The sequence below is a fragment of the Somniosus microcephalus genome, chromosome 12 (genome assembly GCF_052327205.1).
Source record: "Somniosus microcephalus isolate GS21.2 chromosome 12, FLI_Smic_1.0, whole genome shotgun sequence".
Lineage (NCBI taxonomy): Eukaryota > Metazoa > Chordata > Chondrichthyes > Squaliformes > Somniosidae > Somniosus > Somniosus microcephalus.
In genome coordinates, this window is record NC_140998.1 from 62,696,765 (window position 1) to 62,712,086 (window position 15,322).

The window sequence follows — 15,322 nt, forward strand, 5'->3', positions numbered from 1 at the left end:
CATCTGCAAGAAGTGTTCCATCCAGATTTGGCACAAATAAGCTGGGTGCAAAAGGCCAGTGGTTGCGTACAATGCACAAAATAGTACCTCCGAGAGAATGATATTGGGGAGTAGATAAATCATGAACTGGTTAAAAGCAATGAGAGAAATTATAATAGATAAAAGTTAACTACTAGAGGACAAAATGCCAAGACCTGACAGATACGTCAAAGGATCCTGTGGAAAATGGGGGGACAGTGGAGGCCCTAGAAATTATATTTTCTGGTTGACAGATGGTGGATGGGGAAATACAGTGCATATGGTGTGCATTGACATTTAGCAAATATTTGACAAGGTACCACACAGGAAACTATTGGAGAAGATTAAGGGGTATGGAATTAGAAGAGTAGCAAATTGGATTTAAATCTAGGTAGAAGGGAGGAAACAGAAGAAGATTAGTTAAGGGCAGTTTCTCAGTTGTTGGAAGTGGGTAGCAGTGTCCAACAGGGTTTTGTTCTGGGACTGTATACTATAATGCAGCATTTCTAGGTACTTTCCTGCTCTCCTATTTAGTTGAACAGCATATCTTATTTGTGTAGACGAACGATTCAAAAATGTAGCACCCTCAATACACATGTTCTCTAGTGAGTTTAATATTAATCTGTTACGGTTTTGTTATTCAACTTCATGGAGTTGTATAAAAAGTTTGCAGCTACAAGCACAAATTGAATGCAATTTGTAGTTTAAAAAGTACAACACTTCAATACAGCAAAAATACCTCTATTCATTGCCCAGGCTCAAACAGTAAAAGCCATTTACAAGGTTACCAGCATGTCAGATAATCATTGATTTCAGTCTCGATGCACATCAGTTAATAGAATTGCTGGGTAAATACACCAGTGCTGTACTGGGCCACAGACGAGTAACTTGATCTGTGCTGAATTAACCAGTTTCAGTTGGGATGGTGGTAGAGGCACTAAAATTGACCTCAGCACCACTGGAATATTGAGGAGTTCAGGAAATCAACTAGGGTTCCCACTCGTGATCACTATCTTGCTGGAAAATGCACTTGCGTAGACATTGTGTGCCGATAGGAGCTGGTTGTGATGCCCATGGTCAAATGGCCTACCTACACTGGACTCTCATGCGAGGAATGAACACTTGGGCACGGTATTGGAGGCTTGCAAGCCCCCAAAGAACTATATAACAGCATGAGTAACCAACACTTGGGAGAGGGGCAAGTGGAGGAATGGGGGGGGGGGGGGGGGGGGAGAAATAGGATTTAAGTGAATTAAAAGGGTGGTAAGGAATATAATATGGCAGGCTCAAAACTATCCTTGTACAGATGGCTCTCATCCTCTATAAAGCAAATTCTCAAATTCAAGTAATTCATCTTGCAGCATATGAACCAAGTACTCTAGATGCTGGAACAACTTCATATTTAGGCTGAAGCCTTGTTTTCTCCAACATACATACAATAATAAAGCTAGCAGATGGGTTTCCTTTGGGGGGGGGGGGGGGGAAGGAAGGGGTGAAGAGAGACTTTATGATACAGGAAACTTTGTGCGAACCGGCACCGACAGGACCGAGCTACTGCTGATTTTTTAAAAAGCTCCGGATGCCTGAGCGGGTTATCTACCCAGGCTATATTTAACAAAGAAAAATTTAAAAATCAAGAAATGTGCAATATACAGTAATTGGGTACTGTACTCACCTACAGAATGTTGTGTTAAATGGATGGTGAAAGATACTTGATTAAGTACAGTACTGCCAGTTGATGGTAATCCATAACTCTTTATTAACTTAACAGTAAAACAAAACTTATAAACGACAACAGTACTGTAAAACAAATCTTATAAACGACTGTGCAGTGCACCAAAACTTAAACGACTGTATAGTACAGTATAAAGTACTGTACGGTGGTTGACTGTACACTTATTCCAAGACAACTATTTCATCAGGAATATCCATGCCAGCTGGGTCATCAGGATCATGCACTTGAACAGATTCTTCAGGCACTTCCACTGCTCCAACTCTTTTGGAAGGTTTCTTAAACATGTCCCGGATGTCTGCTTGCTTCGTGGACGCTTGCCTTTTTTGTAGAAAGTTGGAATGCAGAACATGGAGCTGCATAACTTCTTGGGCAGAATAGCAAGAATGGCTTTCAGCAAATATAAGTAATCCTTCAAAATATTCTGCAGCTTTAGCCCAAGAAACCTTTCTCACTTCATAAATCTCATCCTCGTCAGTTTCCATCACACTTTCCTTTTTTTTCTTTGGATTCAAAACATTATCCATTACTTCATCATCACATAGCGAATGCACAACAGCAACTTCTCTATCTGCATCAACCCACTGCTGAATATCACATTCACTGAGGTGACGTAGAGGGTTTGCTGGGCCTACATCATTCACCATGTCAGCCATTTCCATTACTGCAGTCTTCCGCGGACGAAGATTGAACCCATGAAATTCCTCCTCTGAAGAAGAACCTTCAGCAAACATTACAGAAGGCAACAATTTGCACCAGGCTTGTCTCAAAGTGTGACCTTTCACCAATTTCCAGGAACATGCAACATTAAAGATGGCATCTTTAAGATTGTATGCCTTCTGAAATGCTTGTATACCTGTATTGTCATCTTGGTTTATCAGTCTACGTAGGAAGTCTTTCTTGTAATGACACTTCAGATTTTGGATAATGCCCTGGTCCATGGGTTGTATGAGAGAAGTTACATTTGGTGGCAAATAAATGGTGAAAATATTTCCCGAAACCAACTTTGATTTATGCGGATGGGCTCTACAATTATCAAGCAATAAAATGCATTTGCTATCTTCAGGTTTCCCTATTCTACGGAAATGTCCCCTCACAGATGGAACAAAAGTATGATGGAACCAATTTGAAAAGATTTCCTTATCCATCCAAGCATTTGTTTGAGCTTTGTACTCACATTCTTAAATGCACGGGGATTTTTAAACTTCCCAATGACGAGAAGTTTAACCCGGTGTGATCCAGCAGCGTTTGCACATGTTAGCACGGTTACACGATCCTTATTTTTCTTGTAACCTGCAGCATTAGCCTCACTAGCCCCAGCAAGTGTTGATTCTGGCAAACACCTCCAAAATAAGCCAGTTTCATCGGCATTGTATATCTGTGCTGGCGACAAATTATGTTGCTTCACAATCTGATTGAAATATTCGCAGTATTCTTCTGGGGCGTCGTGATCAGCTGATATCTTCTCCCCGGAAACATCGAGTCGTCGTATCCCGTGCCGTGCCTTGAAGCATGATAGCCATCCATCAGAGAAAGCACACTTCTCAGTGAGCTCCATCTTTGCATAGAAATCCTTCCCTTTCTCGATTAGCATGGGTCCGGAAATCGGAACACCCTCTGAACGCTTCAGACAAAACCACTCAAAGCACGGTATCCAGCTCTTCAAGCTTAGGCTTATGAAGCGTGTGCCGTTTCTCTACACTGTTAGGTGTCTCCGAGCTTGCATAAAACTTGAGCAGCTTATCCTTCTGCGCTTTGATGTCGTACATTATGAATGAATTCAAAATCGGTTCATCAACAATGTGCGCACGCTTCGCTCCCAATTCTAGTCGTTTACATATATCGATTTTCTGCTTTAAAGTTAACACCACTCTCTTCCTTTTGGTTGGATGATCTTTTGGGATTTCCATAATTCAACCCAATGAGTTGTAACAACGTTGGAGAAACACAGTACTGGAACCCTGAAAAATGACTGATCAGAAGAGGTTATCCGGCAGCATGGGAGAGTGAGACTCCACATGCAGGGTTTCTGAGGTGTTCCAACTTCCGATCGCGCCAAGAGGCCGAGTAGTGGCAGTTTGGAGAACTACCCCCACTGACGAACTCGGCAACCGTTGGCGACTCGGACTCGTAACCGGCAACATTGCCGGTTACTGAGGTGCGGTTTTCGGAGCGCGGTTTTGCCGGTAGCTCGAGAATGCCGGATTCCTGACTTCCGGATAGCACAAAGTTTCCTGTACCAGGTTACAATAAATATTCCATTCAAATGATTTTGCTCTGAGATTTAATCAATAAATGCTTCTACTTTTTGGTATATAGCAAGTATCTGCTCTGGATCATTACATTTTATTTTTAATTCCTGTATTGCATACACCTGTCCATGCTGGCTCCTGGGTTATCATATTTGTCCCAGTTGTATGAATGAATATGTGAACAGAAGGACTGATTCCAGAGAATGGGTACAGTAGCATAGTGGTTACTGGACTAGTAATCCAGAGGCCTGGACTAATGAACCAGAGACACGAGTTCAAATCCCACCATGGCAGCTGGAGAATTTAAATTCAGTTAATTAAATAAATCTAGAATAAAAAGCTAGTATGATTAATGCTGACCCATCTGGTTCACTAATGTCCTTTAGGGAAGGAAATCTGCCATCCTTACCTGGTCTGGCCTTTATGTGACTAGACCCACAGCAATGTGGTTGAAATGGCCTAGCAAGCCACTCAGTTGTACCAAACCACTACAAAAAACAATAAGAATAATAAAACCGGATGGACCATCCTAGGCACCGGCTTCAGACACGACAACTGCACACCCAGCCCAGTCGACCCTGCAAAGTCCTCCTCACTAACATCTGGGGACTTATGCCAAAATTGGGAGAGCTGTCCCACAGGCTAGTCAGGCTTGAGTTGGACATAGTCACACTCACAGAATCATACCTTTTAGCCAATGCCCCAGACTCCATCACCATCCCTGGGTATGTCCTGTCCCACCGGCAGAGGTGGCAGCACAGTGGTATACAGTCGGGAGGGAGTGGCCCAGGGAGTCCTCAACATTGACTCTGGACCCCATGAAGTCAAGCATGGGCATGGAAGCCTCCTACTGATTATCACCTACTGCCCTCCCTCAGCTGATGAATCAGTACTCCTCCATGTTGAACACCACTTGGAAGAAGCACCGAGAGTAGCAAGGGCACAGAATGTACTCTGGGTGGGGGACTTCAATGTCCATCACCAAGAGTGGCTCGGTAGCACCACTACTGACTGGGTAGCACCACTACTGACTGAGCTGGCCGAGTCCTGAAGATCATAGCTGCCAGACTGGTACCGCGGCAGGTGGTGAGAGAACACGAGAGATAAACCTACTTGACCTCATCCTCACCAATCTACCTGTCGTAGATGCATCTGTCCATGACAGTATTGGTAGCAGCGACCACCGCACAGTCCTTGTTGAGATGAAGTCCCGTCTTCACACTGAGGACACCCTCCATCGAGTTGTGTGGCACTATCACCGTACTAAATGGGATAGATTCAGAACAGATCGAGCAGCTCAAAACTGGGCATCCATGAGGCGCTGTGGGCCATCAGCAGCAGCAGCAGAATTGTATCCCATCACAATCTGTAACCTCATGGCCCGGCATATCCCTCACTTTACCATTACCATCAAGCCAGGGGACCAATCCTGGTTCAATGAGGAGTGCAGGAGAGCATGCCAGGAGCAGCACTAGCTGTACCTAAAAATGAGGTGCCAACCTGGGGAAGTTGCAACACAGGACTACATATATGCTAAACAGCAGAAACAGCAAGTGATACAGAGCTAAATGATCCCACAACCAACAGATCAGATCAAAGCTCTGCAGTCCTGGCACATCCAGTCATGAATGGTGATGGACAATTAAACAACTAATGGGAGGAGGAGGCTCCATGAATATCCCCATCCTCAATGATGGCAGAGCCCGGCCCAGATTAGTACCAATATGGGCTAGCTTTAACTTTAGATTAAAAAAAATCCTTTGATGTTGTGTGTGGAACTGAGCTATTAATAAAGACAGGAAGGTCTCAAGTTGTGCAGAGTCACCTGGTTAGTCAGGTTGCAGTAAGGTGCTGCAACTGGCCTCAGAACCCCTGAACAAAGCAGAAAGGGAATAAAAACTGTCACTCCAGTTTCTGATTAATATTACTCCTGCGATAAACAGCATGTGTTTGGACATATGAAGAGCAGAATCTGGCACGACCGCGATACCCAACCCACCCCCCATTTGAAGATGGAGAATCATCACAGAAGCCAGACTTCGGCCAATTTGATTCACTTCACGGGTTATCAAGAAACAGCTCAGCGCACTGGATCCAGCAAAGGCCATGGGCCCTGACAACATCCTGGCTGTTGTGAAGACTGGCGCTTCAGAACTAGCCACGCCTCTAGCCAAGCTGTTCAGTACAGCTAAAACACTGGCATCTACCAGACAATGTGGAAAACTGCCTAGGTATGTCCTCTCCACAAAAAGCAGGACAAATCCAATCCGGCCAATTACTGCCCCATCAGTCTACTCTCAATCATCAGCAAAGTGATGGAAGGTGTCATCGACAGTGCGATCAAGCGGCACTTACTCACCAATAACCTGCTCACTGATGCTCAGTTTGGATTCTGCCACTTGGATCCAGACCTCATTACAGCCTTGGTCCAAACATGGACAAAAAAGCTGAATTCCAGGGATGAGGTGAGAGTGACTGCCCTCGACTCAAGGCAGCATTTGACCGAGTGTGGCATCAAGGAGCCCGAGTAAAATTGAAGTCAATGGTAATCAAGGGGAAAACTCTCCACTGGCTGGAGTCATACCTAGCACAAAGGAAGATGGTTGTGGTTGTTGGAGGTCAATCATCTCAGCCCCAGGACATTGCTGCAGGAGTTTCTCAGGGCAGTGTCCTAAGCCCAACCATCTTCAACTGCTTCAATGACCTTCCCTCTCTCAAAGGTCAGAAGTGGGGATGTTTGCTGATGATTGCACAGTGTTCAGTTCCATTCGCAACTCCTCAGATAATGAAGCAGTCCTTGCCTGCATGCAGCAAGACCTGGACGACATTCAGGCTTGAGCTGATAAGTGGCAAGTAACATTTGTGCCACACAAGTGCCTGGCAATGACTATCTCCAACAAGCGAGAGTCTAACCACTGCCCCTTGACATACAATGGCATTACCATCGCTGAATCTCCCACCATCAACATTCTTGGCCGGGGGGGGGGGAAGTTACCATTGACCAGAAACTTAACTGGTCCAGTCACAAATACTGTGGCTACAAGAGCGGGTCAGAGACAGGGTTTTCTGCGTCGAGTGTCTCACCTCCTGGCTACCCAAAGCCTTTCCACCATCTACACGATCAGGAGTGCGATGGAATGCTCTCCACTTGCTTGGATGAGTGCAGCTTCAACAACACTCAAGAAGCTCAACACTATCCAGGACAAACCAGCCCACTTGATTGGCACCCATCCACCACCATAAACATTCACTCCCTCCCAAACCCACAACCTCTACCACCCAGAAGGACAAGGGCAGCAGGTGCATGGGAACACCACCACCTCCAAGTTCCCCTCTAAGTCACACACCACCCTGACTTGGAAATATATCGCCACTCCTTCATTGTCACTGGGTCAAAATCCTGGAACTCCCTCCCTAACAGCACTGTGGGAGTACCTTTACCACATGGACTGCAGCGGTTCAAGGCGGCGGCTCACCACCACCTTCTCAATGGCAATAAATGCTGGCCTTTCCAGCGACACCCACATCCCAGGAACAAATACAAAAAATGCTCTGAAAAATGATGACTCAATGTCCACAGTCTCTCCAGAGTCTATTTTCAGTATGGGTTAAGGTTAAGTTTTTTTGCATTCAATCAGACAAAGCCAAACAGCTTTATGATTTTAACATCTTTTTATATACCCAGAAGTGAATTTTTGAGTCAACTTCTCTCTGTTCCCCACCAAATCAGGAATCTATTTTCAGAAGTACTTTTATAAAAAAAAAAAAAAAAAAAATTGCTTTCAAATTCATGTGTCTTTGGATCACTTTTGCGCTCATTAAGGCGAGGAAATTAAGTGATCGACAGAACAGGTTCCTCTTTGGGCACCCAGTGGCAGAATCCAGCACTTCCAGGGCAGGTACACCACAAAGAGTAGCAGTAAAGGCTCCTTCTCTGTCCAGCATGTACCCGAGCCTCAATCTCAGAAGACCAAATCCAATTGCGCAAAAGTTTGTTTTCCCTCTTTTTTAAACAAGTAATTCCCATTTTACAGTAAAAAAATAACGGCAAGGCTATCAGCGCACCCCGTTAAAGTGTAAATTGGACAGCAACTTCCAGCGATCGCACATGCGCAGATAAACGTGGAAATCAGGAAGTTGCCGTCAGAGTTGCCCTGGTCCTCCACAAGCTGCGCTATACCAGTATTGAAACATATGGAACTGCGTGAGGTTGCTGTACTTCCATTATATATTCCCACTAAACTCACCAGAAAAAGTTAGGTCTTGTCCATTCCAGTCTTAATCATTGCCAAACAACCTCTCTGGCAATGAAAGTTAACTTTTACAAGTGTGGTGTCTCATTTCTTCAGATTTTAATTAATGTTGGAGATATAAAAAAATAAAACATTTAAATAATTTGTTAACTTTTTCTTTGTCTTTTATGTCTCTCTTAATCCCATCTTTCTTTCCCCCCTCTATTTCACTTTCTGTACATGATTTGGCATTGAATTAGCTATTCTAACTTACACTTTCTGGTTCAGACTGTGCTGTTCATCAACAATTCTTCAATCTGATTGGTTAAGGAGATAGACAGTTGGCTTGCCCTGTTCACACAGGTCCCAGAACCCCTTTAGAGGGTACTGCGCCAAAATGGCTTTCTAATCACTGCAAGTTCCAGTGCAAATCCTCACAGAAAGTCTGTGGGCAAGTGCAAGTGTAATGAACAGCTGACTGCAAAATCCAGCCCATTGTCTACATGGAGTTGCCACTTAGTGCCATAAATTACGAGCAGTTCTGTGCTGCAGCCTCACATGCACTAGAAACTGAGCTGAGACTAATTTTACAATCTTTAGGTAATAAAAATCCAAAGAGTGGATTAACTCCCCAACTGGCAATAATTCTTGGATTCTTAAAAGCAATTTAAACACCAAAGTTTTAACAGGTGCACCCTGAAGAAGGCATGCAAATTATCTTCTAATTGTTACGGTACAGAAATGTGGAGTCGCATCCTAAAATTGGGTATTTAGAGATGAATAAATTTCAACTTAGAGTCATAGAGTCATAGAGTTTTACAGCACAGAAAGAGGCCCTTCGGCCCATCGTGTCTGCGCCGCCCATCCATCCCTGTCCAGTCTAATCCCATTTTCCAGCATTTGGTCCATAGCCTTGTATGCAATGGCATTTCAAGTGCTCATCCAAATGCTTCTTGAATGTTGTGAGGGTTCCTGCCTCTACCACCCTTTCAGGCAGTGAGTTCCAGCTTCCAACCACCCTCTGGGTGAAAAAGTTCCTCCTCAAATCCCCCCTAAATCTCCTGCCCCTTACCCTGAATCTGTGCCCCCTTGTTATTGACCCCCCTACTAAGGGGAAAAGTTCCTCTTTATCTACCCTATCTATGCCCCTCATCTGCTATAATCAAGCCTTTATCCTCTATTCCTGTATGGAACTTGTACATTCCTACACAATAGCCACATTAGGCCAAAAAGTTATTTGAGTAGTTATATACAGCCAGCAAAAAATGTGCTAAGGCACACAACAGCTACAATCTAATCCAGATTGTTTTCCCTCGAACACAACTGTAACCAAATAGATTACAAAACTTAAAGTTTAATTCTGCTTTAACCTGAACTGATAACCATGGCATAACAAAACAATTCTAGCAAAATATTTATGGTCATATGGAATAGAACTCACTAGTTCATCCGTACTTTTGTTCTGCATTAAAAAAAAAAGCCTTTCCCTTTTACAAATGTTCCACAATAGGGGTATTTCAATAGCTCTACAATAGAATGCCAAATTCTTTTTTTTAGTGTTCGATAACCCCCAAAGCCTTAAATTTCAAACTTGTCTGTCCTAGTGACTGAAATTTTACTTCTTCCTCATTCAAGTCACTTGGGAGTGTTTTATATATAAAAAAAACAAGTACTACATCATAACAATGATCTCAAAGCACACCTCATATCAGCCGACATAAAGCAGCACTGATGAAAGTCATGGCTAGAGAAAAAGATTTAAAAGTATATTACAACAGTGAATACACTTCAAAAGTACTTCATTAGCTGTGAAGTGCTTTAGGATGTCTTGAAGTTGTGAAAGGCAATATATAAATGCAAGTTCCTTTCTTTTTTTAAAAAATATTTAATAAATACAGTAATTGGTTGCACAAATACCCTCAGACTAGAACTGGAACTTGGGAACATGAGCAGGCTACTTGCCTATTAAGCCTGATATGAAAGTCTACAGAAGATTTACTCCCATTTACGAAGAAATGGCAGAGAGTCTATTCCTGTTATTTTGAAATCATTTTTGTGCTAAAAATGGAATTATCCAGTAATTAGAATTAGGTAATTTTTAACGAACAGGTGTAAACTCTACACCGAAGGGTAAATTTACCACTTACACACTCCAGCCACAGAGCGTTGCACATCAGGAGTATGTAACTGCAGAATTTACCCTCAAATCTTTTATTCAGTAATGCACAGCTAGCGATCAATAGTTATGGAAGCTATTTTAAATTTAGCTGAAATGAGAAGTACAAAGACATGCAAATATCACTAAACTAAAAATGTTCACTCTAAAAGACCTTGAAATTGAACAATTACAACACATTCTAAATGGAAAGGTTTATTGTATTATAATAAATAAAAATAATTTACAATTACATTTTTTTTGCTGATCCTGCATATTCAACTTTTTGGACTGCACCAAGGTTAAGTGGTAGTTGTTTAAAGAAATAGAATTTTCTTTGAGCTCATCGATCTTGCTTCCAGAACTGTATAGGCAGTTAGCAATAGTGTCAAATCATGATCTATATCTAAGGAGAGTTTGCTCTGTTCCAGATGACTATACATTTCATTTGTTCAATGGGCTAATTAAAAATCACAAGACATTTTTAAAAAAGTTGAAGTGTTTGGTGCATTTTGACATAAGTGCCTACCTGGTTTTTGGAGACAGGGCACATGGACAGTTCCCAGGATGGCCAGTTTCGTAAGGAACCCAGTGTCTGATAAAATAAAGTCACTTATGAAGTTTGGTTAAAGTAAAGCATTTTTGACTTGGAGATACATCAGTATTTATGGACAAATCAGCTCAGGCAAAGCACAAGAAAAAAAGCACAATAAATTAAAAGGAGGGGCGAGGCGAGGCTTACCAATTCAACAGCAGGGGAGAGGGGTAAAAAGTAATCAAAGTGTGACATCACCAGGAAGCAAGTAAGTGATTGGTTGGTGAGTATTTCTCTCTTTTTTTAAACTTTAACTCTGGTTTATAGTTTTTCTAAGGTCTCTCTAGTGTAGCAGGGACTGTTGGTAAACCAGTTAACTGTAGTGTAATTAGTGGGATTGATTGATTTCATTATTTAAATTGATTCAATTAATTAAAGGGTAAGTCATGGCAGGACAGCCGGGCCCCGTGATCTGCTCCTCCTGCGATATGTGGGAACTCGGACACTTTCTGTGTCCCCCGACAACTACATGTGCAGGAAGTGCATCCAGCTGCAGCTACTGACAGACCGCATTGCGGCGCTGGAGCTGCGATTGGATACATACTGGAGCGTTCACGATGCTCAGGACATCGTGAATAGCACATTTACAGAGTTGGACACACTGCAGGTAGAGGTTGGACAGGAAGAAAGGGAACGGGTGACCAACAGGCAGAGTACTAGGCGCAGGCAGGTAGTGCAGGGGTCCCCTGTGGCCATCCCCCTCTCCAACAGATACACCACTTTGAGTACTCTTGGGGGGGATGGCTTATCAGAGGAAGGCAGCAGCAGCCAACTTCCTGGCACCAGGGGTGGCTCTGCTGCACAGAATGGGAGGAAAAAGAGGGGTAGAGCTATAGTAATAGGGGATTCAATTGTAAGGGGAATAGATAGGTGTTTCTGCGGCCGCAAACGAAACTCCAGGATGGTGTGTTGCCTCCCTGGTAAAAGGGTCAAGGATGTCTCCGAGCGGCTGCAGAACATCTTGGATGGGGAGGGTGAACAGCCAGTTGTCGTGGTGCATATAGGCACCAACGATATAGGTAAAAAGCGGGATGAGGTCCTAAAAGCGGAATATAGGGAGTTAGGAGATAAATTAAAAAACAGGACCTCAAAGGTAGTAATCTCAGGATTGCTACCAGTGCCATGTGCTAGTCAGAGTAGAAATAGAAGGATACTTCAGATGAATACGTGGATATAGGAATGGTGCCAGGGGGAGGGATTCAAGTTCCTGGGACATTGGAACCGGTTCTGGGGGAGGTGGGACCAGTTCAAACCGGACGGTTTGCAGCTGGGCAGGGCTGGAACCGATGTCCTAGGGGGAGTGTTTGCTAGTGCTGTGGGGGAGGGTTTAAACTAAAATGGCAGGGGGTTGGGAACCTGAGCAGGGAGACAGAGGAAAGGGAAACAAGGATAAAAGCAAAAGATCGGAAGGAGAAAAACAAAAGTGGCAGTCAGAGAAATCAACGGTTTAAATCAAACATGGTCACAATAAATAATAATTCTAATAGGTCTAAGAGCGTTAAAAAAACAAGCCTGAAGGCTTTGTGTCTTAATGCGAGGAGCATTTGTAATAAGGTGGATGAGTTGGCTGCACAAATAGAAGTAAACAAATACGATTTGGTTGGGATTACGGAAACGTGGCTCAAGGAAGGCCAGGACTGGGAACTCAACATCCAGGAAAGATAGGCAAAAATGAAAGGGAGGTGGGGTAGCATTACTGGTTAAAGAAGGGATTAACACAATTGTAGTGAAGGATATTAGCTCTGATGAGGTGGAATCTGTATGGGTAGAATTGAGAAATACTAAGGGGAAAAAAACGTTAGTGGGAGTGGTTTATAGACCTCCAAACAGTAAGGTGGAGGTTGGGGATGGCATGAAAAGGGAAATTAAAGAAGCGTGCAATAAGGGCACAGCAGTCATCATGGGTGACTTTAATCTACATATAGATTGGGCCAACCAAATTAGTAACAATACTGTGGAGGAGGAATTCCTGGAGTGTTTACGGGATGGTTTCCTGGACCAATATGTCGAGGAACCAACCAGAGATCAGGCCATCTTAGACTGGGTATTATGTAACGAGGAAGGATTAATTGGCAATCTTGTTGTACGAGGCCCCTTGGGTCGGAGCGATCATAATATGATCGAATTCTTCATTAAGATGGGGAATGAAGTAGTTGACTCGGAGACTAGGGTCCTCAATTTAAATAAAGGAAACTACGATGGTCTGAGGAGCGAGTTGGGTAGGATTGATTGGGGAATGGCACTCAAAGGGTTGACGGTGGATAGGCAATGGCAAACATTCAAAGACCGAATGGATGAACTACAGAATTTGTTCATCCCAGTTTGGCATAAAAATAAAACAAAAAAGGTGACCCAACCGTGGCTAACAAGGGAAATTAGGGATAGCATAAGGTCCAAGGAGAGGGCATATAAATTGGCCAGAAAAAGCAATAATCCTGAGGATTGGGAGCAGTTTAGGATTCAACAAAGGAGGACAAAGGGATTAATTAAGAAAGGGAAAATAGAATATGAGAGTAAGCTTGCAGGGAACATAAAAACTGACTGTAAAAGCTTTTATAGATATGTGAAGAGAAAAAGATTGGTGAAGTCAAGCGTAGGTCCCTTGCAGTCAGAATCGGGGGAATTTATAATGGGGAACAAAGAAATGGCAGACCAACTAAATACATATTTTGGTTCGGTCTTCACAAAGGAGGACACAAATAGTCTCCCAGAGATGCCGGGGAACATAGGGTCTGATGAAAGGGTGGAACTGAAAGAAATCAGTATTTGTAGGGAAATGGTGTTAGGAAAATTGATGGGACTGAAGGCTGATAAATCCCCAGGGCCTGATAATCTACATCCCAGGGTACTTAAGGAAGTGGCCCTAGAAATAGTAGATGCATTGCTGGTCATCTTCCAGAACTTGATAGACTCTGGAACGGTACCCATGGATTGGCGGGTAGCTAATGTTACCACACTATTGAAAAAAGGTGGTAGAGAAAAGGCGGGGAATTATAGACCGGTAAGCTTGACATCGGTAGTGGGGAAAATGCTAGAGTCCATTATAAAAGATGTAATAGCAGAGCACTTGGAAAGCAGTGACTGGATCGTACAAAGTCAACATGGATTTACAAAAGGTAAATCATGCTTGACTAATCTACTGGAATTTTTTGAGGATGTAACTGGTAAAATAGATAAGGGAGAACCAGTGGATGTGGTGTATTTGGACTTTCAGAAGGCTTTCGATAAGGTCCCGCATAAGAGATTAGCGTGCAAAATTCAGGCACATGGGATTGGGGGCAAGGTATTGACTTGGATAGAGAACTGGTTGGCGGACAGAAAACAAAGAGTTGGAATAAACGGGTCGTTTTCCGAGTGGCCGGCAGTGACTAGTGGGGTACCGCAAGGATCGGTCCTAGGACCCCAGCTGTTCACAATATATATTAATGATCTGGACGAGGGAATTGGATGTAATATCTCCAAATTTGCAGACGACACAAAGCTGGGTGGGAGGGTATGCTGTGAGGAGGATGTCGTGAAACTCCAGTACGATTTGGACAGGTTGGGTGATTGGGCAGAAACATGGCAAATGCACTATAATGTGGATAAATGTGAGGTTATCCACTTTGGTGGCAAAAACAGGAAGGCAGATTATTATTTGAATGGCAATAGATTGGGAGAAGGGGAAGTGCAAAGAGACCTGGGTGTTCTTGTGCACCAGTCGCTGAAGGTAAGCATGCAGGTGCAGCAGGCGGTTAAGAAGGCAAATGGTATGTTGGCCTTCGTAGCAAGAGGGTTCGAGTACAAGAACAAGGATGTCTTGCTGCAGTTGTACAGGGCCTTGGTGAGACCGCACCTTGAGTATTGTGTGCAGTTTTGGTCGCCTTACCTGAGGAAGGACGTTCTTGCCATGGAAGGAGTGCAGCGAAGATTCACCAGGCTGATACCTGGGATGGCAGGAATGACGTATGAGGAGAGATTGTGTCGATTGGGCTTATACTCACTGGAGTTTAGAAGATTGAGAGGAGATCTCATCGAAACCTATAAAATTCTGTCAGGCCTGGACAGACTAGATGCAGGAAGGATGTTTCTGATGGCCGGGGAGTCCAGAACCAGGGGTCATAGTCTAAGGATAAGGGGTAAGCCATTTAGGACTGAAATGAGGAGGAATTTCTTCACCCAGAGAGTGGTGAACCTGTGGAATTCTCTGCCACAGAGGGCGGTGGAGGCCAGTTCATTAAGTATATTCAAGAAAGAGTTGGATATATTTCTTAAGGCTAAAGGGATCAAGGGATATGGGGAGAAGGCAGGGACAGGGTACTGAATGGGGATGATCAGCCATGATCTCATTGAATGGCA

At 43.5% G+C, this 15,322-nt stretch overlaps 1 protein-coding gene across 3 annotated transcripts in view; it reads right to left on the reverse strand.

The window, feature by feature from the left end:
* Positions 1-15,322, reverse strand: part of ppp2r5ca (protein phosphatase 2, regulatory subunit B', gamma a) — a 293,739-nt gene that overhangs the window by 19,065 nt on the left and 259,352 nt on the right. For all 3 annotated transcript variants that reach the window (XM_086002969.1, XM_086002972.1, XM_086002970.1), the window contains one exon: positions 10,919-10,984. In XM_086002969.1, coding sequence (XP_085859095.1) covers positions 10,919-10,984 — 66 coding nt within the window. The remainder of the gene's footprint in view (positions 1-10,918; positions 10,985-15,322) is intronic.